The sequence below is a fragment of the Phalacrocorax carbo genome, chromosome 2, assembly GCF_963921805.1.
Source record: "Phalacrocorax carbo chromosome 2, bPhaCar2.1, whole genome shotgun sequence".
In the NCBI taxonomy this organism is placed as follows: Eukaryota; Metazoa; Chordata; class Aves; order Suliformes; family Phalacrocoracidae; genus Phalacrocorax; species Phalacrocorax carbo.
In genome coordinates this window covers 28628299-28654431 of record NC_087514.1, presented here as the reverse complement: position 1 = coordinate 28654431, position 26133 = coordinate 28628299, and the positions used below count along the sequence as shown (strand labels likewise).

At 44.6% G+C, this 26133-nt stretch overlaps 1 protein-coding gene across 4 annotated transcripts in view; it reads left to right on the top strand.

Moving 5' to 3' along the window:
* Window positions 1-26133, top strand: part of LOC135311881 (Y+L amino acid transporter 2-like) — a 56970-nt gene extending 30837 nt beyond the window's left edge. For 2 of the 4 annotated variants that reach the window (XM_064442454.1, XM_064442453.1), the window contains exons 2-11: window positions 10555-11072; window positions 12100-12225; window positions 14859-15003; window positions 15957-16080; window positions 16850-16953; window positions 17259-17355; window positions 18791-18940; window positions 20816-20999; window positions 23859-23942; window positions 24633-26133. In XM_064442454.1, the coding sequence (XP_064298524.1) occupies window positions 10571-11072; window positions 12100-12225; window positions 14859-15003; window positions 15957-16080; window positions 16850-16953; window positions 17259-17355; window positions 18791-18940; window positions 20816-20999; window positions 23859-23942; window positions 24633-24682 (1566 nt within the window). In that variant the 5' untranslated portion in view covers window positions 10555-10570 and the 3' untranslated portion in view covers window positions 24683-26133. Of the gene's footprint in view, window positions 1-7340; window positions 7496-10554; window positions 11073-12099; window positions 12226-14858; window positions 15004-15956; window positions 16081-16849; window positions 16954-17258; window positions 17356-18790; window positions 18941-20815; window positions 21000-23858; window positions 23943-24632 lie in introns of those variants that run through there. The other 2 variants (XM_064442452.1, XM_064442455.1) reach the window with 2 other exon arrangements.

Sequence of the window (26133 nt, the reverse complement as noted above, 5' to 3'; positions counted from 1 at the left end):
GGAAGGGGAATGAACCGTTGAAACAAACCGCACGCAACGCAGCCGTTCGCCACCCGCCCACGTGACGCCGCGCCTTCCCCGAGCTGCAAACTGCCCCCCTTAATGTACTGGTCACGGTGTCACATGGTATGGAATGAACATCCCACTGGCCGGTCGGGGTCAGCTGCCCCCACCATGGCCCTGCCCCTCCCAGCCCCCCCGCCACGCGGTAGAGCGCGGGAAGCTGGAAAGGTAGCTGACCCCCACACACACAGGGAGGAGAATTAACCCCTTCTCAGCCAAAACCAGCACAGTATGCTATGCTCTATCCTGCATCAACTTCATGGGAACGTAAGTAAAGATTGGATTTTATCAAGACAGCTTTCGTGCCCAAGTTATCTTCTCCTCTATTTCGCCACTTTGAGGGAAGGGGGCAGCCAGAAATAGGCATATAATGTATATCAACTCCTGGCTACGTAGCTGGTGCCGTCGTGAGGGATTTGGCTTCTACAGCAATGGGGTGTTCTTCAATGACTACAACATGCTAGGGAGGGATGGAATCCACTTGTCTAGAAGTGGCAAGGGAACCTTCAGCAGTAGGCTGGCTAATTTGGTGAGGCGGGCTTTAAACTGAAGGACCTGGGGGGTGGGATCTGTTGCAGAAACACTCGTGCCAGCACATGCAACAGGGGAGTAAGTCAGGCCAAGCAGTGTGGTGACAAAGGCTCCTTAGCTCTCTCCCAAGAGGTAAAACAGAAGAGTAATCACTTCAAGTGTATGTATAAACAGGAGGAAGCGGAGCTCCGTGCCCACTCAGAGGTTATGATATCATAGGAGTAACCGAAACATGGTGGGACAACTCAAACAACTGGGGCATCGCGATGGATGGTTATAGGCTCTTTCGTAAAGACAGGCAGGGTAGAAGAGGTGGAGGAGTGGCTCTCTACACGAAAGAAAACCTCGAATGTATTGAAGTCAGCTATGGTGATTGCGACTGCTCTATCGAATGCCTCTGGGTTAAAATCAGAGGGGTCGTCTCCAAGCAGGACCTCACAGTGGGCATCTGCTACCGACCTCCTAACCACAAAGACAAAGCCGACGAAGCAATATTTGGGGCACTAAAGCAAGCTTCTGGACAACAGAACCTGGTCCTGATGGGTGACTTAAACTACCCAGACATTTGCTGGAAGAACAATACGGCAGCTCGCATGTCATCCACCAAGTTCCTGGAACGCATAAAGGACTGCTTCCTTATACAAATCTTAGATGTGCCAACCAGGAATGAGGCACTGCTGGACTTGCTATTCACAAACCGAGAAAGCCTGCTTTGTAGTATCTCAGTTAGTGAGAGCTTTGTCTGCACTGACGACAATATTGTGGAGTTTGGGATCCTGCTGAGCATGCTGAAGGTCAGCTCTGAGACAAGGGTTCTGGATTTTAGAAGAGCAAACTTCAGTTCACTCAGAGCTCAGCTGAGAGGGATTCCGTGGGACGGTTCCATGGAAGATAAAGGAGCTAGTGAGTGCTGGGAGTTCTTCAAGAACTCTCTCTTGGAAGCAGAAAACCCATTTATCCCCTATAAAGGAAAAGGAAGTAAGCGGAGCAAGAGGCTCCCTTGGCTCAACCATGAACTCCTGGGTCAACTCAAAACCAAAAGAGAAGCATACCAGAGATGGAGAAGTGGAGGATTATCTGTTGAGAGCTACAAGGGCATTGCAGAGCGTGCAGAGATACAGTTAGAAAAACAAAAGCCCAGCTTGAATTGAAACTGGCCATAAACATCAAAAATCACAGAAAAGGGTTCTTCAGACATGTCAACCACAAGCAGGAAAAGATGGAAAGCAAAGGCCCACTGTTAAACAGAAAAGGAGAATCAATCACCAATGATGCAGAAAAGGCAGAGGTCCTCAACACCTTCTTCACCTTGGTCTTTACCAGCACTGTCAGGTCCCAGGCTTTGGGAATGAAATTGCCAATTGAACCAAGCACTGACCCACCATCGGTGAAGGAAGAGTTAGTATATGAATTACTACAGGAGCTTGACCCCCACAAATCAATGGGCCCTGACGCCATCCACCTGAGGGTGTTGAAAGAGCTTGCTGACATCATCGCAAGGCCGCTCTCTATAATCTTCGAGAAGTCATGGAGAACGGGGGATGTCCCAGAGGACTGGAGGAAGGCAAATGTTACCCCTATGTACAAGAAAGGCTTGAGGGAGGATCCGGGTAACTATAGGCCCATCAGCCTTACTTCAATCCCTGGGAAAGTTATGGAACGAATCCTCCTGGGGGCCATCACAAGTCGAATGAAACACGTGATTGGGAAAAGCCAACATGGCTTCACTAAAGGCAGATTGTGCTTGACAAACCTGGCGGCCTTCTATGACAAAGTGACTTGCTGGTTGACATGGGGCTGGCGGTGGACATTGTCTACCTGGACTTCTCCAAGGCTTTTGAGACAGTTCCTCACAGCCTCCTCCTGGAGAAATTGATGCATTATGGCCTAGACAAGTGGTCTGTGCAGTGGGTGGGGAGTTGGCTGACAGGCCGCACCTAGAGGGTGGTAGTAAATAGCTCTTTCTCAAACTGGCAACCTGTCAGCAGTGGGGTCCCCCAGCGATCGATATTGGGCCCAATGTCATTCAACCTCTTCATAAGCGATCTGGACAGCGGCATCAAGTGTAGCCTGATGAAGTTTGCGGATGACACCAAGTTGAGTGGGGAATGAGACATTCCAGAAGGGAGAGCTGCTCTGCAGGGAAATCTGGATAGGCTGGAGGAGTGGGCCAACAAGAACCTTATGAAGTTCAGCAAGGACAAGTGTAAGATCATGCACCTGGGAAAACAAAATCCGGGAGTGCAGCACAGACTGGGATGCACCTGGCTGGAGAGCAGCTCTGTAGAAAGGGTCCTGGCGGCCTGGTGGACAGGAAGCTCAACATGAGGGAACAGTGTGCTGCAGTGGCCAAGAAGGCCTACAGGGTGCTGGGTTGCATCAAAAAGGGCATCGCCAGCAGAGAGAAAGAAGTCACCATCCTGCTCTACTCAGTGCTTGTCAGGCCACACCTGGAGTACTGTGTACAGTTCTGGTCCCCGCTATACAAAAAGGATGTGGACAGGCTGGAAGGGGTCCAGAGAAGGGCCACCAAGATGATCAAAGGGTTGGGAAGCCTGCCATACGAGGATAGGCTGGGAGAACTGGGTTTGTTCAGCCTTGAGAAAAGGAGGCTTAGAGGGGATCTCATCACCATGTACCAGTACTTAAGGGGTAGCTTCAAAGAAGTGGGAGACTCCCTTTTTACAAGGAATCATATGGAGAGGACAAGGGGGAATGGACACAAGTTGCTCTTGGAGAGATTCCGATGGGACATGAGGGGAAAATTTTTCACAGTGAGAATGGTCAACCACTGGCATAATCTCCCCAGGGAAGTGGTTGACTCCATCACATTGGACACTTAAGATTCGGCTGGAGAGGGGGCTGGGCCATCTGTCTAGACTGTGCTCTTCCTAGAAAGATTGGAATAAATGACGTCTGAGGTCACTTCCAACCTGGGATTCCGTGGTTCTGTGAACAGAAAGGGTGGCCTCTGTTTGTCATTCAGACTCTGGCAGCTAATGGCAGAAGGTGTTTGGCAGTATCTTTTCAATCAGAGTTAATTGTAAGTGCCTCTGTTGTAGGCAAGGAGCATAGGAGCCTGGGCTGCCTGAGCAATAAGATGCAGCGTGCAGAGGTAAGGAACAGGAGGAAGCAGAGGGCTTGGCAGAAGTGCAGCTGAACTGTTTCCTGCATATGGGCAATGGTATGAACGGAAAGGGCTCTGGAAATCATTGGAGTACTCTTGTTTCCAAGGCAGAGCATGAAAAGCCTTCCTGAGCAGTAATGGAAGTGTAGGCAAGAAACCAGAAAATGCCACAGGCTTACTGAGGCAAGTGCGCTTCACTTTGCTGTTCCATAAGCAAATGTGTGTATGTGTAGCTATAACACACAGAAGAATTGCTATGAGCAGTAACTTGGCACAGGAGAATCCTCGCTGCAGAAGTGCTAGTCAGATTCTGCAAGACCGTAAAAACGAATGAGAAAAATATGTTACAAAGGAAGCCACATTCACTTCTTCACATTACGCATCCTGCTTACTTGAAATGCAAATAAGTGTCATCTTCCTTAGATTTTGTGTTCAGAGAAGACATGTTCAGGAAAGAAATGCTTTTCATGCACGCTGCATCCTTTATGATTACTTAATGCTGATTTATGTGCTGATACCGTAAATTTGTGGGAAGTGTCAGGTATGACATAACCATCAGGGTCAGACCAATAGTAAGAAGGGAAGCGTTAATGAAGAAAATGTTTTGTTTCGTGTTCCAACATGCAGCCTACACAGAACTAAAACAAAGGCTGAAAGTGGCTTAGGAGGGGGATATATGAACAATATAAAGGTGCTCTCCAGCTCTAAGGGGACAAATGTCTGACGGCAGAGTCTCTCAGTGTAGCACTCAATCAAAAACCAGTCTGCTGCCCCAGATCACAAACAGGACAAATTCAAGTTCAAATTTCACAGTGGAAGTAATTATGGATTCTTGGAGATATGCATTCTGGCTTCTAGGCTATAGTCTGTTAACACTGCCCTGACAGAAGGAAAAGATTTTTAAGAAACAGAGGCCCTGATCAAAGAATGTGACACTTCCAGCAGAGAACAACATCCCTCAGTCATGGTTAGCCCTAGACAGCAGCTAAGCCCTACTCCCCCCACAGTGGGATGGGGAGAGAATCAGAAGAGTACTAGTGAGAAAACTCATGCGTTGAGACGAAGGCAGTTTAATAGGGAAAGCAAAAGCCGCATGCATAAACAAAGCAAAACAAGGCATTAATTCACTCCTTGCCATGGGCAGGCAGGTGTTCAGCCATCTCCAGGAAATCAGGGCTCCATCACACATCACAGTTACTTGGGAAGACAAAGGCCATCACTCCAAACATCCCCCCCTTCCTTCTTCTTCCCCCAACTTCACACACTGAGCCCTACAGGCCTATCAGCCTAACCTCAGTACCAGGGAAGATCATGGAGCGCTTAATTTTGAGTGAGCTCACCAAGCATGTGCAGGACAACCAGGGGATCAGGCCCAGCCAGCATGGCTTCATGAAAGGCAGGTCCTGCCTGACCAACCTGAACTTCTTCTATGACAGGGTGAACTGCCTAGTGGATAAGGGAGACGCTGTGGATGTCGTCTATGTGGCCATTGATACCGTCTCCCACAGCATTCTCCAACAGAAGCTGGTGGCTCATGGCTTGGGCAGGTGTACTCTTTGCTGGGTAAAAAACTGGCTGGATGACAAGCCCAGAGAGTTGTGGTGAATGGAGCTAAATCCAGTTGGTGGCCGGTCAGAAGCGGGGTTCCCAAGGGCTCAGTCTTGTTTAATATCTTTATCAATGATCTGGATGAGGGGATTGAGTGCATCCTCAGTAAGATTGCAGATGACAGCAAACTGTATGGGAGTGTTGATCTGCTCGAGGGCAGGAAGGCTCTGCTGGGGGATCTGGACAGGCTGGATCAATGGGCCAAGGCCAACTGTATGAGGTTCAACAAGGACAAGTGCTGGGATCTTGCACTTCGGTCACAACAACCCCATGCAATGCTACAGGCTTGGGGAAGAGTGGCTGGAAATCTGCCCAGAGGAGAAGGACCTGGGGGGGTGTTGGTCAACAGCCAGCTGAACATGAGCCAGCAGTGTGCCCAGGTGGCCAAGAAGGCCAACAGCATCCTGGCTTGTATCAGGAATCGTGTGGTGAGCAGGGCCAGGGAGGTGATAGTGCCCCTGTACTTGGCACTGGTGAGGCTGTACCTTGAATACTGTGTTCAGTTTTGGGGCCCGCAGTGCAGGAAGGACATCGACTTGCTGGAGTGTGTCCAAAGAAGGGCAACAAAACTGGTGAAGGGCCTAGAGAACAAGTCTTATGAGGAGTGGCTGAGGGAACTGGCGTTGTTTAGCCTGGAGAAGAAGAGGCTGAGAGGAGACCTTATCGCTCCCTACAGCTACCTGAAAGGAGGTTGTAGTGAGGTGGGGGTTGGTCTCTTGTCCCAGGTCACTAGCAGTAGAATGAGAGGAAATGGCTTGAAGCTGCATCAGGGGACGTCTAGATTGGATATTAGGAAAAACTTCTTTACTGAAAGAGTGGTCAGGCATTGGAACAGGCTACCCCAAGAGGAGGTAGAGTCACCATCCTTGGAGGTATTTAAAATACATGTAGGTGTGGTACTTCAGGGCATGGTTTAGGAGACACGGTGGTGTTGGGTTGACAGTTGGACTTGACGATCCTATAGGCCTTTTCTAACCTTAATGATTCTACGATTCTATGATTCTATATCCCTTTGGTCAGTTGGGGTCAGGTGTCCTGGCTGTGCCCCCTCCCAGCTTCTTGTGCACCTGGCAGAGCGTGGGGAGCTGAAAAAGTCTTTGACTACTGTAGGCACCACTTCGCAACAGCTAAAACATCTCCGCATCACCAGCACTGTTTCCAGCACAAATCCAAAACACAGCCCCATACTAGCTACTATGAAGAAAATTCACTCTATCCCAGCTGACACCCAGACAGCCTGCAAAACAGGTCTGTTGCCAAAATCTTTCTTGGTATGGTATAATGTACATAATCAAAGACCTGCAGGCAGCTGGAATAGTGCAATCTTTTCAGGCAGACATAGAGGGCTCTCAGAGATAAATAACTGTTCTTCACAGACGAAGATAAAGCAACTTGGAGGCTCTTTATTTGAAATACTTGTCACATACCTGCTTGGAAGAGTGGTTTGGTTTTTTTTTAAAAAAAGCCATTTAAACAATTTTAAAATGGTGTTTCTGTTGTAGAGAAAATGTATAGAAGAATAATTAGGTTGCTTGAAATGAAATAATACCTATGATTTTCAGTTAACTACCACTCTTTGCTAGTCTCCCCATTCTGAAAATCCTTCTGCTTTGGCAAGTTACAACGCAAGAATAAACATCATCTTTGTGAACAGTGCTAGTAACAAGTCTCATTCTGGCTTTCTCAATTAACAAGAAGGCATTGCTGGTACTTGTTTCAAAATTAGCACCTGGGAAAATGTTGTTCTTGGTTTCAGTGACACCTGGATGAAGGATTTTAATTTGTTGGTTGGTTGGTTGTTTTTTTTCCTAAACTTCCCTATTTCTATCCCAGCTTCCTAAGGAACAGAGAGCAGCAGATATTTCAGCTGCCTGCTTCTGCCTGCTAATGACCTCAGCTGAGGTTGTTTGGAGAAACCACATTCCAGGAGAGTCTGGGATCTTCTTTCTTGAAAGCTCTCGTTGATTTTAGTATTCATGCGACTGTATCAAAAACAGCAGCTAAAGGCAAGGCTAAACCAAGAGTGAAAGAGGCTATCCATATCAGCGTTATCTTACCCGTCCTGGTGCAGCAGATGTGTGCTTATCTAGAGCAGCAGCTAGAGAGTCACTATTCAGTTACAGTAGCCTTTCTGCTAAAGGGAACAGGCACCTCACCTACCCTCTGGTAAGCTGCTACCTTCTCTTTTTAATACCTTTCTTAGACCTGGAGCACAATAGCTTCTTTCTCAAATATCCTCTGTCACTCGCTTTGCGGTGGGCAGCATAATCTGCCAGGAATACTCCTTTTAAGACCTGTTGATGCTCATGCTAAAAAAATAGTGTTTTGAGGTTTGATCTACACATTTTGGTCTTGTTGAAAACGGCTGGCTCTTCTGATTTCATGTTCCAATAGCTACTCATAGAAATATATATGACTGGGGATTTTTATTTTGGTCAATCTCCTGCACGCAGGAAAAAAAACTTCCTAGAGTGTACTTGGGGAAAATAAGAGATTGCTCATGACTTTAAAACGGCTTTCTACACATATATTGTTTCCTAATACAAACTTAATTAAAATACACCGGATTTTGTTGTTTGGTTTTTTTTTAAACGACATCCTTAATGTCATCCATTTGCTAACTGAAACGAGAAAATACTGGGGGTTTACCACTTTCATTGCCTGGCTTGACTTTGCTGTTTATTGATGGCACAGCACACTTTCATTATTGTGAAATGATGTGGCAGTAGACAACAATCACTGAGAGAAAAGGCCGTGAAAGTATCTGAAATAATATTAAGGAGTAAATTTGCTGTCCAGCATGTTCCAACATCTTTCATAGGAGATGACTTTCTAAATGCCCTCAGTTTCCAATGGAATCTGCAAATATTATTTGGTCTCTGAGAGAGATCCTCGGATTTATTCCCTAGTACTTCTTGAATTAAAAGCTGAGAATTTCAAAGTGTCCTAACAAATTGAGGCAGCTGGGTCCCTCTGGAAATCTATGGAGCCGTTCACACTTCCATAACCCCTGACCATGCCTTACTTAATTATTTGGCAAAAGTTGATTGCCAAATCGAGGAGGAGGAGGAGGGAATCACTCATGAGCATGTGGACCCCTGAAGGATGGCAAGTGTCTGAGAAAACCCTGGCCTGACAAACCAGTCCTGCACTAATTTATGGAAAAACTGACTTTGATTTCAACTTTGGTTTTCAACTTCTATCCAGCTGTCCCTTCTTCCTGCACTTCTCTGTATGGTTTCTGGCAGTGGCTTGATGAAAAAACTGAGCTGTGGAGAATCACCTGAACTTCTCAGGTGTCGCTCTGCGAGTTCCTTTCTGTTGTTCTTTGTACATACAGTCGGGAGGTAAACAGGAGACTGTAAAGAATTTAGGGCCATTATGCCTGTGTGTGCTCCCAAGGCATTCTCTTTTGTCTCTGAGAGGAAAATTTTCCTCTGTTTGTCAAGAGAGGCCCTAAGGAAGAGCAGGACCTGCAGGAAAACAGGGTGCTGAAGTTCTGTAGTCGAGCTCCCTTACTGACGCAGGCACAGGCAAGTGTTTGCAGCTTTCGTTTAGCCTGCTGCAGGCTCCGAGGCACACTGGCATGTTGATGCCTGTCTGAATCTCTGGTTTCAAGAGCGCAGAAGCTCTTTCTGCTTGTCACAGTCCATGGGGACCAAGAGAACAGGGACCTTCCTTCATGTCAGGAAGCTTTTATGACTTGCTCTTCAGACTTCATCCACAAGAGATACTAAAATAGCTGTACTTATATTTTTGGTGCCACAAAGTTTTACTATTTCTGTAGGGTTAGCCTTTAAATACTCAACCATGCTAAAGCAGAATGCCTGAATGCAAAGAACCTCCGTTTTTAAATTACCACATAAATTACTGCACTTACGGAGGTGCCCAAGTGACAGAGAACAGAGACGTGCTTGAACAGCTGCACTTCTTAGCTTAAGCTTCTTGGGACATGATCTCGAGGCAGAAACAGCAGTGGTGGCCCCAGAAAGGAAAGACGGTAGGATGAGGACAAAGTGACAGCGGTGACACTAGGGCAGGACTGTGGGCCAGGTTCAGTAGGAAGAAAATAGCAGAAGCTATAAATGAGGGCGACATTGGGGATATGCTCAAATTGCTTTCATCACTGCCTGGATTGTAACAGCAGGAAATTCTTTATACGTTTGAGAAAAAATTCTTCTCATTTTCCTATTACAGACGAAGACCTGTACAGGAGACTATTTCCTATATTCCGCTGATTTTTGTAATAGTATGAAGACTTTGCTAAGAACCACCATAAGTCCTGCTTCACTCAAACATTGTTTATTTAAGGAAGACATAGTCCTGAATAAAGAAATCAATAACAACTTCAACATTGTCACCGCAGTGAATGAAATCAGTGCCCTGTCAAAGCTAGCGGGAATATTGCTTTTGATTTGAGTGGGGGTGGTGGGGAACAGGACCAGGCAGAAGCTGTTTAAAAGTTTTTGTTCTCAAATTGCTACTTGCTTGCAGATTTCCAGCTGATATAAATTGGGGTAACTTATACTACAGTGAAGTTACACAACTTGGTTATGGAAATGGAATCTCTTATCCTTTGGTTCTCAGGCTGTACCTACTCCTGGACTTAATTCAGGGTCTGGTTAAAAGTTTTGCTAATGTGGCATCTCTCAAAGTACAGAAGTTTGATCTGTTTCTTCTTCTGATTGTTTTTCTTTCAAATGATTTTAAATGAGCTCTATTGCCAAAGTCATATTAATACAGAGTTCTGCCCAAATTTCTAATGTGCTGCTGTCCTGATGGGCCCTCTGGTTCTCAGAACTGGGATCATGGGAGGGGATTTCTGCCCACATTTCCCGTAGCTGTGGAGAGCAGAAATGGAGCAAGGAGGAGCTGGAAGTATTAGCTCATATTGTAGGGAAAAAAGGTTAGGGGGACACAGATGGGACGGGGCGACACAGACACACTTCTTTCCACTCATTTCTTTCATACAAGCAGAAAAAATGTGTTCATGGTAGGAAACTGGGAGTGTTTAACTTTACTCCGATGTTCCAACTGTTACTGTGCTTAAAGAAAGTGCCACTAGGTTGAGAAAAGCATTTAATATTTCAAGAAAATGTGACATCTTTCAATATGTAATCCTCATCAGGCCTCATTAGTTATCTGATCATCTAGGAAACTGTGTCTCTCATGAGTTACTCTGATGCCATGTGTGCTACAAAAGATGTTCTCTCCTTTGTTTTCAGGTAACAGTAGTCGAGGATGCCATTCCCCTGGCGAATATGCTGCAATAAAAAACCCAAAACTAAAAACGGAAATGCTGAAATGGACAACATGGCAGACACAAGTGAAAAAATGCAGATGAAAAAAGAAATCACGTTACAAAATGGAGTTTCTTTAATTGTAGGGAACATGATTGGCTCTGGGATATTTGTATCACCCAGAGGTGTTTTAATGTACAGTGCCTCCTATGGACTCTCACTAGTCATCTGGGCACTTGGTGGGATATTTTCACTGTTTGGAGCTTTGTGTTACGCTGAATTGGGAACATCCATTGTTAAATCTGGAGCCAGTTATGCCTATATCCTGGAAGCTTTTGGTTCCTTTGTAGCCTTCATCGAACTGTGGTCTTCCTTGCTAATTATCGAACCAACTACCCAGGCAGTGATAGCAATCACCTTTGCTAACTATATTGTTCAACCAATTTTTCCTCAATGTGAGCCGCCGTACGATGCAGTCAGGTTGATTGCAGCTGCTTGTATTTGTAAGTAAAGTTATGATTCCTAGAAGTTAAGAACTATACTTGTAGGTGCCCAGGGGATTTTTCAGAATTTCTATTCCTTCTCCTTCTGTGAAAATAATTACTGCCTCTCTAAAACAAGTTCTTGGGATCTAATAATCTGTACTCCAGGTGGATTTTATCTAGGGCTAGGATTGTTAGAGGGGAGAGGACAATTACAGCCACTTGTCTGGGGGGAAACTGTGACTGCTGGCTAAAGATACATACATCCATGGATCATTCACCTAATTCACAGCCTGCGCTTGGTCCGTGTCCTCTCTCCCCTATTTCTTGCACATCACAAAAAATGAACAGAAATCTCAAAAATCATATGGAATTAATAATGTTCTGCCTAATATTAATTTTGTCTCCAGAAAAAATGTGTAGTGTAATCAGAGTTGACTTTGTCATGACTTTATGTCTTAGGTAACCACAGGGATGAGCCTTACAAACCTATCCTCTGGTAGATGAACTGCACTCAGATTCTTTTCCTTTTAAACGTGGATTTGTCAAGATGGAATATGTGTTCCTTTTAGGCCGTGCTATCGCACGATCTCTTAAAAATGGCTTAAAATGTACAACTCAACCAAAGCTTCCAAAAGGTTAATTAAGACTCGGTTTCACATTGGCATGGAGAACTTCAGGAAGAACTTCAGCATAAGTACAAGACTCTAGAGAAAGATCACCTTCTGCATGTGAGCAACTCTGCTGGTTGTAGTAACATTCAAAGGTTATTTGAAAGGAGCAGGAGTGAGTCCTAAAATTCAAAATGTGATGCGTTTTGTCTTACCTACTGTCAGGAAAAAAGTATCCTCCAAAAAACTATTGTGTAACTTTTAAATCAGGTATTTCATTCTTTTTAATAAGTCCAGGTGGTCTTGAAATGGTGAGATTTGGTTTGGCTTTATTTCTTGAAATAGGGGTGGGATCTGGAAGAAAGTATTTGAAATGTGCTTTAGGTGATATTATGAAAGATCAGTGCTCCTCTCATGCATATTCTGTTTCTCTACAGGTTCCTTAACTTTTATTAATTGTGTTAATGTGAAGTGGGGAACCCGTGTCCAAGATATTTTCACATGTGCAAAAGTTATGGCTCTCATCTTGGTGATATCTGTTGGCCTCTACAAAATTGGTAAAGGTGAGAATGTTTTTCATTTGCCTCAATTCTTAAAAACAAACTGTATAGGAGTTTCAAAATCTGTGCAGGAAGATCAGACTTCCTAAGACTAACACAAGAAGTGCTAATTACGCTGGAAAACACCTGTCTGCCATAGGAGGATTAGAGGAATTTTAAGGCTCGTTAAGCAACAGGGGTTGAATTCTTCTTCTACCCTCAGTGTGGCAAACCAACACACACCAAGTTCTGCGCTGCTCAGGCTGAGTAGCAAATAGCAGCTGAATTAACATCGGTTCAGTGCTGCTTTAAAGTCAGCCTCAGTGTCCCTGACTCATGCATGTTAAAGGAGAGTGTCGCTACTTGTCCTGTGACAGGACAGCACAGCAGAAGTTGCCGGACACATCCTTTGCATCGCTCCTCACCCCGCCGCTCTCCCTGCCCTGCCCGTGGCAGAGAGCCGACACGGCGCCCTGCGTGGGGAGAGGACAGGGGAGGCCCTTCCCTTCATTGGTGAGAGGGCGTGCTTGTTCCTAGAAACAAGGGAAAAGGCTGTAATACTGTGGTCCTATGAATCACTGCGGTACTGTAAGACACCACAGGACAGATGAGCCACCCTGTAGCAGCAGTACCTGGACTGAAGTGAATACACTGAATACGCAGAGACTAGTTTTTTCCAGTGCTACCTCTGATCTTGGCATGTGACAATAGATTTGACTTTATTAATTTGCATCTCTGGTACAGCGAGGTCTCTTCCAACTCTAGCTCTGTTGCTTAGTTACTAGGATTTCTTCATTTTCCTTTCCCATTAAATTCCTAAATGACAATTCTGTCTTTATTCAGCTAAAATAAAGATAGATTTCCCTCTTCAGTTTAGGAATTGTCTTTTTCTCCTGTTGAAACTAACTTGTAACGCCAGATACCAGACTTTAAGACAGCTTAATACTGTAGCTATTATCCGTGCATGCCAGTTGTCATGGGTTTGTTCAAGTCCAAAGAAACCTGAGCAACAAACCCAGCCCTACGGGCAAGACTGTGAAGATGCGGAGGGAAAGCTTTGCTTAATGGCCACACTTACATGAATGAATAGTTCCCTGCATGTGCTGCAGTTTTACAGAGGTGTGAGTCCATGATGTCTATAAAAGCTGCACCACTATAGAGGCCTTGCCCTGTTATCACAGTCACAAATTTACACGTGCTTTCAAATTGACCCTGTCAAAACTCCCAGCCCGCTCACGTACGTGAAGCTGCCACAATGCGGTTTGGCCCAGGGGCCATTCCCTCTGCTCGTGCATCCACATAACCCACTCTGGGTCCTTTACATTGCTCCCCACAAGGTCAGGGAGGGTAAAGGCATAGAGGAAACATGACTGTGAGGAACGCAAAATGCTGAGGGCGTTTGGTGGCAGTAAGAGTCTCATCTCTTGCTTTGCTAAAGCAGAACCGAGCCCTTAAATACAGAGAGGACTGGGAGGAGGAATGATCTGGCTTCTGGAGGAAGATGTGATCCAGTCAATGCCCTCTTTTAAACTCAGCAGCTGTTTTAATGAAAAGCGTGGTTACAATGTTTTAGCCCGGCTGTATTCCTTCTGGTGTGCTCAGATACGCCTCTCGTTTTAAAACACTGTGAATGTATCTGATTTTGAAGATGAGCTGCCTTAAGTAAAATAAGCTTCTCTTGGTACTTTTGGATTTTTTTTTCCTTCCCAACATTTTCTTCCCCAAAGGGTGTGTCCATCCCATAGCTTCACCTTCATCAGTTCAAACAGTCTCTTGGGAGTTACTGCTCCTCAAAGGCTGAATTGCTTCTGTGGTATCTATAAACTCCTTACTTTAACCACAGGGTGAAGTAGTTTCATTTTATAACAAAGACCTTACTGTCTTCCCCAATAGAGCTTTCAGCTTGTTGCTGTCTTCCTTAATACTTAAACCCACTTCCATTTATATTAGATAGTTGACTTTCCTTCTGCAAGCTCAGTAAGGCCTTTCTTCCCCTTTGCAGATTCACAGTGAAGGCTCACACAGTTTTGTTAACATTTCATCTATTTGGCAGCATCCTGCGGGTTGTCATCTCAACCGATTGAGCTAAACTAGTGGAGAATTTGAGATTGAAAGGTTTCTCAATCTCCTCTCTTGATTTTGGGGAACACCTCTGTGGGACAGAGCATCCCACTGAGAACCGTGCCTCCAGAACTTCCCCCTGCATTGGCAACTAATTCAACTGGTGAAAACAAAAGCACAGATATGAGAAAGAAATACAAGACAGATTCAGGAATTGAAATTGGGTTTCCCAGATGCCTCTGCCAGGCTGACAGGGCATAGCATGACCTCAGTATAGCTCCCTCCTTCGGTAGGCCAGATGGCGATGCCAGGAGACCAGCATGTTGTGAATTCTAGTAGAATTACACAAGTCACATCCCAAAAACAAACACAGGAAACTGTCTTCTGCTGCCTCCCTGCAGAAGTGTATCTCTCTGAATCTCTGGCTGAAACTTTCCTCTTGGTCAAGTGAAAATATAAGCTTATAGAATTAGTAATGTCACCTGGAGGCAGTGGGGGTTTATTTCCTTTTGGTTAGCTGAGACTTTTAGCGTGATGTCCTTCTATGTTGTAGTCCTTGAAGCGTAACAGGCACTTGGTACCTGCCGTTTGTACAGGAGAAACAGAAAACCTGAGCGGTCTGTTTAAGGGCTCAGCAACAAATCCAGGGATGATCGCGCTGGCTCTCTACTCTGCCCTCTACTCATACGCGGGATGGGACACACTCAACTACGTCACTGAGGAAATGCAGAACCCTGAGAGGTAAACGGCTGCCTTTCCTCTGAATCCCTGAAGTGTCCTGTTAAGACAGGTGATGGCAGGACAAGCCGCTCTGCATTTGTTTCTGACTGGAAATTATTCAAACTAGTTTCCTGCAAAAAACCTTCTTCTTTCTGAGAGAAGTACTAAGTATGCAAACCCTTCCTGATGACCAACTGTATCATGCTAATAAATCACTTGTCTGCATATATGTATTTTAAACCTTCCACTTTAGGCGAGAATTGATAAAGGAGGAGACCAAATCCCTGCTGAAAGCAGGGGAAAGTGTGGGTCCACCTAGGTCTCTAAAATCCTCTATTGCTTTTCAGTCAGATAGAGCAGTTATTTTATTTTCCACCAGCAGAGTAAGACTGCTGCGGGTTCATGACTGTTTTATCATGTCGTCTTCAGCATTACTGTTTGTGGGGAAAAAAGTTTAATTTTACTAGAGATGAAAGGTTTATTCAAAATAAAATGAAAAAGCCCACAGTAGCACTGCAAGTATCACCTCCTCCCCTCTGCAGGGACGTCCACCCTGTGGGAGTGGTGTGCCTCACCTACTCAGAGTGAGCCCACCTTGTCTTGGGACGTACATAGTCCCAAAGTCAGGAAAAAAGTGCTACGCTCGCAAAAACACCTAAGTGTGTCTTTAAATCTCATTGCTTAAGCATTTTCTTAAATTGCTTCATAGAAGGACAGTGTATGAAATTTACAAGTATAAATGTATGATTTTTCTCTAAAATTTGTGACAGACCCACAAGCAGCCAGCTAAGCTGCCGACGGAATTGTTCTACACGTGACGGCACGTTATTTTGTAGCCCTATGATTACACAGTGGTGGATTACAGAAAGTGATGGAGGCATCCCTTCCCAAATGGTTGGATTTGGGAACAATCTTCTGTTTAAATAGTCCTTATTCAAAGAACATGAAATAATTTTGCCATTTTCCTTTTGTAGGAATCTACCTCTTTCTATTGCAATTTCAATGCCTACTGTGACTGTTATTTACTTGCTGACTAACATAGCGTACTACGTAGTGTTGGACATGTCAGCTCTCCTCACGAGCGATGCAGTGGCCGTGGTAAGTTCTATAAAATAATTAAACCAGAAGTTACTGCATGTGGCAGTAACTGGCACTGTGGGAGAAGCTCGGGTAGCATACTTGGCAAAACAATTGAAACACTTCCATGCTGAAGATTGTTGCTTTGTTTAAAACACTGTTTTTGTGTAAGAGCACCAGTGTACTAGAAGGTGCATATAAAGAATATCTTGAATAAATCAGCCTCTGTAAAATCCTCTGATATACTCTGCAAATCCTGCTCCTACCAGTACTTCATCATAGAGGATGCTTTTGCCAGGGCCAGACAGAGAAAGAGCTATGGGAAGCATGGGTGGTTTAAGAACCAGGGATGTTTTGATAGCATGCTAATGTAGAGTGTGTGCTGTTTAATGCTGCAGGAGCACTGTGACTTTTTCAACACAAAAAAAAACTGCAGTGAAATTCGTTTTAAAACCTTACCAATATTTTATACAAAAGCATAATTATAGCTCATAAATTGCTACAGTCAGGATTTGTACAGTACATAAAAGCCAATACAACTTCTTCTATTATCTCACTGACTGGATCTAGGCTTAGATTTATTTATGTTTTTTTTTAAACACATCTGTCATTTTTATGTTGAATCTGATCAGTTTTTCCAAATTCTAATTTCCCAAGTCATTACTGGGTCCAGAAGGAAGCGTGGGCTATGACACTGTATTTGGGCTGGTGTGTTTTCAGGAGAGTTTCTCAGGGTTGTCCATACGCTTAACGTAACGGGCCTCATTATTATTTCCTTCTTCTGTTACAGACGTTTGGCGGTGAAACCCTCAGTTATGTGAAGTGGATAATTCCTATAGCAGTGGCCATGTCTTGCTATAGTGGCTTAAACTCATCAATAATTGCAGCATCTAGGTATGAAATATAAGATTTAAATCAATGCAAAGGAATTATTTATTATTAAACTGCATTCTTTACTTCTGCATTGTGAAAGTGACACAGTTCATTTTTGCCATGTCAAGATGTTCATTTATGATGGAAGGATTGTTACTATCTGACATGTGTTTCTGTGATCAGCACCAATCGATAAACTAAAGCCATTTGAGAAGAGGGCAGCATTTACAATGCACTAATAAAAGAACTCACGCTGCCGTTGCTGGAAAGCAACAAGCTATTCCTTGGCTAACTGTCTGGCTGAGTTTTCTTATTCTTCTTTTCAGGCTTTTTTATGTTGGGGCCAGGGAAGGACACCTCCCGGACAGTCTGAGCTTGATTCATGTGAAGCGCCTCACACCAGTCCCTGCTCTCCTCTTCAATGTAAGTGACCGCCTGGCCCCGTGCCTGCCCTGGGCAGCCGGGGCTTGGGACCCGGGCAGTATAAACACCTCACCTCTGCCAGCCATTTCTCTCCAGCTTCTCCTGCGCCAGAGGCATCTTCCTCAAGTGCCCACAATTTCTAAATCCCACTGGGGGTGTGTGGTGGTGTGTTATTTTGTCTGGTGGCATTTTGTTATCAGTGGAAAGAGGAGGGCTTGATTGACGTTCATACACTCTCTGAACAAGGTTAGTGAGGAGTAAGTACAATAGCATGACTTAGAAAACAGAGAATGGCTAACGATGTAACAGTATAGACAGGAGTTGTTTAGGTCTTTCTGTAGGTTTTCAGAGTGACACTGGGGAAGAATATGGCAGGAACACCTCTCAGAGCCTGCCGTGGGCTAATTTTCTAGTAGTCTAGTAATAAGAATAGTGACAAAGGACTTAAAATTAAATGCCTACCGTTGGATGCCTACAGACATATTGACCTTTTCCTGCTGTCACTATACAAATGAATCTTGTGACACAAAATCGAGGAACCATAAGGTATAGACTTAGTGCAAACGATTCTAACAAATAATCCATAAATCTAACAGATTAAAATAAGGGGAATGATATGCACAAGCAAAGTAGGTGGAATCGTTTAAAACATTTCACTGCTTTTACGTGAACATGTGTTTTATCTGGTGGCTTCCGTTGCCCTGTGTTACGTATGGTTTATGAATAGATTATCACACCGATCCGGTTTGACATCAAATAGTTTGCTAAAAGTTATGGTCTCATTATGAATATTCTTCTCGGGGGATTCATTTTGCACCAGTAAGATGAGCTATACTCCCTTAATACACCACCGTTCACGTTCTTCACATGGAATTCTTTTCCGCTCCTCGGTTTAAAACAGACATTAAATTCCTGGTATTTTTAGGTCTTTCCATGCAGGCAGTACAGCATACCTGCATACCACAGAATTTACTCTACTGGTCTCAATGTATGAGTGGGCTGTGTGAGCCTCCAACAGTGAAAATCAATTAACAGTTTGCTTTCCAAATGAAGGCAACCAGAACAGCAGAGCAAGCCGCTGCCTATCGAAAGCTTCCTAGCAGCCTTCTCCATGGTGCAGCTGGGTCTGGGGCTCCTCCTCTGGCCTTCTTAGGAGTGTTTCCTGCTTGTGCTGAAGCATAAACTTGACAAACCCAACACCGCTTCAGCCAAACGTGGCGGTCTCACCATTCCGTTTAAGGAGGAGATAGAAGCATGTTTCACACAGCACATCTGCAGATTTCCCAGAGTTTGAAGTGCCTCCTTCTTGCAAGGACCTGATCTCCTAACTCCCAATATGTTTGAAATGGGCCGGATTATAACTTTCCTACCTCTTTATTTTATAAGACATGTCTTCATTGCCACATTAAATAGTCTTTCTTTTTATTATCCCTAGGGCTTAATGACTTTGCTTTATCTCCTTGTGGAAGATGTTTTCCTCCTCATTAATTACTACTGCTTCAACTACTGGCTCTTTGTGGGTCTCTCCATTACAGGACTGATATATTTGAGATATACTCAGCCGCATAGACCACGGCCTATTAAAGTAAGTAGACAAGAGAGGAAACAAGCCCTAAAAGACAGCTAAGGGACATGTTCATGTGATCCTTAATACCACAGCCATAACATTACCCGTCCTGGTACAGACTATTTCCCAGCCATAGAAAGCCTTTCAACATACAAGGTAAGAAAAGAAGGCGCAAACCCCATTTTGAGTTTCCACAAGAACATCTGCTCTGGTACTTCTGCTGTGAGGATGAAATGATATTTACCATTTCTTTTTCCTTTCATTCAACCTTATAACTATCTTTATTTCAAAATAATTAAGGAATGAATAAATGCCTGGGGCTCTTAGCCCATCCAGGAACAACCCCCTTTTGTGTTGTTCACAGCGGACCTCAGGAGAGCTGGTGACGGGGGCTCCACAGAGGTTAATACTCTGATCAAACTTACAGGGCTGAACAAATTCAGCAAAATCCCTCCAAAGCCCATAAATGCCCAAATTTCTGCTCACTCAGAAGATCAAAAGCTTAAATAATCAAACACATTTTGAGTGCTCTCTCCCACTGCAGAGTGGCCATAGTAAAATGCAAGTGTGATGACTGATTGCAGAAGAGCGTCTGGCTATCCATTAGGAGAGGGAGCCTGCACAGGAACAAAGCGCGCCTAAAACTTGTTTCTAGAGTTAGGCCAGTGTCTGTCCAGGAAGCGGGTACGGGAAACCACAGCTTCCCCCAGGCACAAAAAGCAATGTGCTGGCTCCCAGTTCCCAGGGCTCTCTTGGCTCTGTGACCTGCGTTTTGGCTCTGCAGTGATGCGGTAAAACTTATGAGAAATCCAAATTAACACCCTATCTAAATATTTCTTCCTATAACCTCCTGCACCGTTTTGACCAACACTTTTTCCTCCCCATTTAAACGTAACGTCCCGATTATAAAAAACGTTCAAAGAAAACAGTCAAAGAAAGGAGTTAAGCACCTACTAAGCAGCTACAGCTAGAAAACTTTCCAGTCTTCCAGAGCAGACCAAATTCCCCTGAAGCATGTTCACACATCGTTTCCAAACTCTCCCCTAAAATATGTGGAAGGTAAAGTTTAAATCTTGCCTTATTGGCAGTTTTGCTGTTGACTCTACTAAAGCAAGGATTACAGTCAGATTATTGATAATGACTGTGTCATTCCTATCAGCATTTGCCAGCTTCGTCAATGCACAACTCCGCATACGCTTTTTCCTTTTCTGAAACGTAGCAGTTGGTTTTCATCAACTTACATTTTATCCTGTATAAGGAAAAAGAAAGAGTAATACCAGTAAACTCTCAGGAGTTTCAGCTACTATTCAATGTCAGGTCCTGGACTCTTGAGAAGGCTCATTACTACAGCCAGTGAAAGATATTTTAGTGCACAACAAATCCATGAAGAGGTTATTGCAACTCTCCTTATTTGTGGTGCGGTGTGGTATGGTATTTGTTAAGTGCCCAGGAAAAATGGCGTCCATCGGCGCGTTAGTTCTGTAGCATCAACACAGTATCTGAAGGTCTAGCTGAGTGAGTTCCCAGGCAAACTTACAATTAAAGAATTGCAGTTGAAGTTGGAGGGAAAAGTAGCCATTGCTGCTCAGTTTTAAAGTACTGCTTTCAGAGGTTGATTGCTTACTAATGAGGAAAGGAACTCAGCTTGTGCAGGCCTGAAAACATCAAAATGGTCAGATATTCAGGTGCGTACCAGATAAGAGGTTCTCCGCAGCATGCACAGAGGCTAGCAAATTGTTGTGACTGTAGGCAGTCAAAAGATTCCCTGCAGAGTTGTCATATAGTCAATGGTTATGTTTTTACTCCTGACACGTCTAGTTTTGATCTGCAAAGCCTGACAAGAATATTTACTGCATCTTTTAATAAACACTGGAATTTCTTTTGTCTCCACAGCTTAACCTCTTCTTCCCTATAGTATACTGTATATGTTCCCTTCTGCTGGTCATAGTTCCTCTCTACAGTGACACAATCAACTCCCTGATTGGCATCGGTATTGCCCTCTCAGGCATTCCTGCATATTATTTGGGAGTCCATCTGCCAGCTGAAAAACGACCTAAATGTCTACAGTGGCTCTCTGGTAAGCAACGTCATCTTGTTCTGGTCAGTGTGCCAAAATCTTGAATGCTTGGTCAGAGGACAGAAATAATTTTTCCAGGAATCCTTTTTCCTTATGAAGTGTTACTACGCTGTATAGAGCGTGTCTGAGATCATTTGCTTCATCACATGGTACTGAAAACAGAACCATGCACACCTGCAAAAACGCTCCAATATGTGGCTAGACATGGTCATTTAACACAGAACCATAGAATCATAGAATGGGTTAGGTTGGAAGGCACCTTTAGAGGTCATCTAGTCCAACCTCCCAGCAGTGAGCAGGGACATCTTCAACTTGATCAGATTGCTCAGAGCCCCGTCCAACCTGGCCTTGAATGTTTCTAGGGATGGGGCACCTACCACCTCTCTAGGCAACCTTTCCCAGTGTTTCACCACCCTCATAGTAAAAAAGAGTTTTCCTTATATCCAGTCTAAATCTACCCTCCTTTAGTTTAAAACCATTACCCCTTGTCCTGTCCCAACAGGCCTTGCTAAAAAGATTGGCCCCATCTTTCCTATAGTCCCCCTTTAACTACTGGAAGGCTGCAATAAGGGTTGCCCTGAACCAGGTGCAGGACCTTGCACTTGCCCTTCTTGAACCTCAAGAGGTTCACACAAGTCCACCTCTCCAGCTTGTCTAGGTCTCTCTGGACAACATCCCGTCCTTCAGGTGTGGCAAGGGCACTGCTCAGCTCGGTGCTGTCTGCAAACTTGCTGGGGGTGCACTCGAGCCCACTGTCTATGTCATTGATAAAGATATTAAATAGTACCAGTCCCAGTACAGACCCCTGAGGGACACCACTCATCACCGGTCTCCATCTGGTCATTGAGTCATTGACCACTACCCTGTCGTTGTGAACATCCAGCCAGTTCCTCATCCACCGAAAAGTCCACCCATCAAATCCATATCTTTCCAATTTAGAGAGAAGGATGGTGAGGGGGACAGTGTCAAAGGTCTTACACAAGTCCAGAGAGATGACATCTATAGCTCTTCCCTTGTCCGCTGATGTAGTCACTCCATCATAGAAGGCCACTGGGTTGGTCAGGCAGGACTTGCCCTTCCTGAAGCCATACTGGCTGCCTCAGATCACCTCCCTGTCCTAAATGTGCCTTAACATAGCTTCTAGTAGGACGTGTTCCATGATCTGCCCAGGCAAAGAGTGAGGCCGACAGGTCGGTAGTTCCCCGGGTCCTCCTTTCTACCCTTTTTTCCTATATTCCTCCCAAGTGGCCAGTCCCTTTTTCCACACACTGTGAACCTCCTTCTTCCATTTGAGTTTCTCTATAGGTTCTTTGCTTACCCTTGCAGGTCTCCCGGCTCCTCTGCCTTTCTTGTTATTCTTTGCATCCCTTGCCAAATACAGCTCCAGCCGCGCCTTGGCCATCTCAACCCCATCCCTACACAACCGTGCAGTGTACCTACACTCTTCCCAGGACACCTGTCCCCACTTCCACTGCCTGTGCAGTTCCGTCTTGCTCTTTAGTTTGACCAGCATGTCTCAACTCAGCCATGCTGGTCTCTTCCCTTGCTTGCCTGATTTCTTACACATGGGAGCTGAGAGCTCTTGCACTTTATGGAATGTGTCCTTAAACATCTGCCAGCCCTCTTCTCTTCCCTTGCCCCTGAGGACCATTTCCCAGGGGGTTCTGCTGACTAACTCCTTGAAGAGCTGGAATTCTGCTTTCCTAGAATTGAGGGTGCCGACTATACTCCTAGCTTTTCCCACATCCCTCAGGAGTGTGAACTCCACCACTGCTTGATTGCTGCAGCCCACGTTGCCTCCACGTCACTTATGAGCTCACTTGCATTGGTGACCATCAGGTCTAGTATTGCATCCCCTCGGGTAGAGATGTCTATCACCTGGCTCAAGAAGCTATCCTCAACGCATTCTAGGAATCTCCTGGATTGCCTACAGCTCGCCATGCTACTTTTCCAGCAGAGGTGGGGGTGGTTGAAGTCTTCCAGTAGGACAAGAGCCTGCGAGCACGAAGCCTCCAGGAGCTGGAGGAAGAAGTCTTCGTCAGCAGGCTCTCCTTGATCAGGCGGCCTGTACTAGACACAGGCCACAGGTTTCCTTTGTTGCCTCTGTCTCTGATTCTTGCCCATAAGCTTTCGACCGACTCATGGTTATTCTACAGGGACAGCTCTTCACACCGTATTGATTTTTTGATGTAGAGAGCAATGCCTCTGCCCCTCCTTCCTCACCTGTCCCTTCAGAAAAGTCTGTAGCCATCGATAGCCACGTTCCAGTCATGGGATTTGTCCCACCAAGTTTCAGTCATGGCAACTAGGTCGTAGCTTTCTAGCAGCATGGTAGTTTCCGTGCTATTTGTGGTGTTGAGCCATTTCAGGATGTTGGCTCAATAAAAGCTGTGTAAGGATTGTGAAGACTAGATGCGTGCAGTTTGATACCCTCAAAGGCAGAAATACCAGGACACTGTTGCTTCACTTTCTGCACAAGGAGTGGGATCTGAGTCAGAGGAGCCCATGAATTCTTGTAAATTATAAAAGAAGGAATTATTGGCCAGAAGGGTACTTTCCACTCCTCAAATTCAGGCACTCTTGAAAAGCAAAACTTTAATATTTCTATTCCACTTGAACTCCACTATCAGTCTGACAAGTCAAGGAAAATGTTGAAGAAAGGTTGATTAAAGGAGATTTTCCCTTTAATTACTGAGCTTTTTTTGCCTTTAGCTCTTTATAATATGTGCTTAATCCAATTGATGAAGGTGTTCTAAGTTTTTCCTGATATCTGTGTAGTGCTTTCAAAGCCTCAGAATCCATATATTTGTCTAAGATATATAATAGCATTGTTTCACATGGTTTTGCTATGCATTACAGTTACAACAACAAAATACGTTCAGATGCTCTTCTACTGTGCTCTGTCGGATCTGGACATAGACGTGGAACCTACAGCAGCTAAGAGTAAATAGAGTTCCCTTGACATCGAGAGTTGCACCTTGACGTTACCTATCCGGAGCAATTTTTGTCATCTGAAGTTCTCCCCACGTGCTCAGTCATGCTAAAGCACTAACCATTGTACTACACATCAGTTCAATGCCTGTTGATTTGTGCTTGTTTTATAAACCACTCTGTTTTCCAGGTTTGGGGGTTTTTTTTCTGTCTGTTTGTTAATAGTGAGTTATCATGTAACTCTTTGAAACTATAAAGCACTGTATGAACAAACATTGCTTGGTAGATAAGTGCTAAATATTAGACTAATGGCAAAATTGTTATGAAAATCATTAGGTCTAGTCACAATCCTAAGAAATAAATTGATAAACATAACAAAAGACAGACCAGATATTTGCAAGGTCAAAACCTGAGTTGGGAAGTAGAAGCCACTAGTATACTTCTAAAAATATAACCAAATCCTTAGCAAAAGTAAAAAAAATGTAATTCAAACTGGTGGACATGCTTTGAGTCAAGGTCATGTTAGTGGCAAACTAGCCTACTGTGTAATTGCTGGCAGACATATTGTATCAGAAGGATAAACCCAAAGTTTTTGGTCATTTAAATTCTGTTAGAATATCCCACATTCACTACCCTTTTGCAGGAGAGGTATTTTCAACGAACAAATAATACCACAGTAACGGAAGTACTTTTGCTTTCCAGCAGAACAACCTGCGTGGAGCGCTATAACTCTTCTCTCTGGTGACCAATGACAGGACCCGAGGGAATGGCAGGAAGATGTGCTTGGGGAGGTTTAGGTTGGATATTAGGAAAAGGTGCCTCACCCAGAGGGCGGTGGGGCACTGGAACAGGCTCCCCAGGGAGGCAGTCACAGCATCAAGCCTGAAGCATTTGGACAACGCCCTCAGAGATACGGTATAAATTTGGGGTTGTCCTGTGCAGGGGCAGGAGTTGGACTCAGTGGTCCTTGCAGGTCCGTTCCAACTCAGGACGTTCTTTGATTCTATGAATTAACCCCAAGTTAATCTTACACAAGTCCCTGTAGCTTCTAGCATCACTGCCTTTTATTGATGTCTGCCCAGAGAAAGAGCAATGGTGTAGGGAAGAAGGCAACCGTCGCTACTTAGACCTCTCTTCGTTCCCTCCCCTCATTGTAAGGTCATTTGCAGGAGGGTACTTTTGTGCATCTCCAACACAGTGCTCGCTGGCAGGGCTCCTGTGAAACCTTCTGTTTGCATTTCAATTGCGTCTGCCGTGGCAGTTTTCTTTCAGTGGGGTTTTCTTCGGACACAAAACAGGAACAATAAAAATGCACTAAATTAAGGTAAAAACAAAGATATTAGAGGTGCTTCTTCCGCTTTTTGGAGCCACCGTTTTTGAGCACTAAAATCTCTCAATTATCACAATCAGAAGACACGGAGCGGAAAGAAGACCTAGGGTGTAGTTTAGGTTGCCCAGCCCAGAACATCCCCATGTGCTCTTCACACAAACAACACACGCCTCTGTTACGGTATAGCACCATTTTGATCCTGCTTTTGTAACGACTGTATGTGCAAATACTGCATTTTCGCACCATCTCTTCCAAAGCTTTGGTTAACAACGGAGCCGCGGTCCCAGACCGTATCAGGGCACAGAGGGAGTACAAACCCAGAAATCAGCACCAAGCTAAACGTGACAGTCGTTCTCTCCAAGAGTTCAAAGTCAGGCTTGGTGCTGAGCTAGGTGTCACAGCAAGGCGCTGTACCATCCTCTGAAGTTTCTCCTTGCAGGACCAGAGTTCCTAAGGGATTTGAGACACCTGAGGTGACATCTCGGGTGCTAACAGGTAGCAGGCACTGCAGGTAATGTAATAAGGCTCTGGACTAAGACCATTTCCACAGAGAATTCTGAGCTGAGAAACTCCTTTCTCTGTCTGCTCTTTGCCAAAATCTGTTTTTACATGAATGCATTAACTTTCTGGGCATGAGGCACAAGCCTTTGTTTTCCTTCTTTCTGGACAGAAGGAAAGTAGCAGTCAGATGCGAGGTTATAAATGTGACTGATGTTACTCAAATTCTCTGCGGGCATCAGAATCTCAGAAATTTTAATGTGTTTGTTGATTTTTCACTCCTTACAATTAAGACGTGTAAGTTATTGACAAACATCTGAAGCAAGTCGTAGATGCTGAAGCATTTCAATAAATAAACATATGATCCTTGGCAAA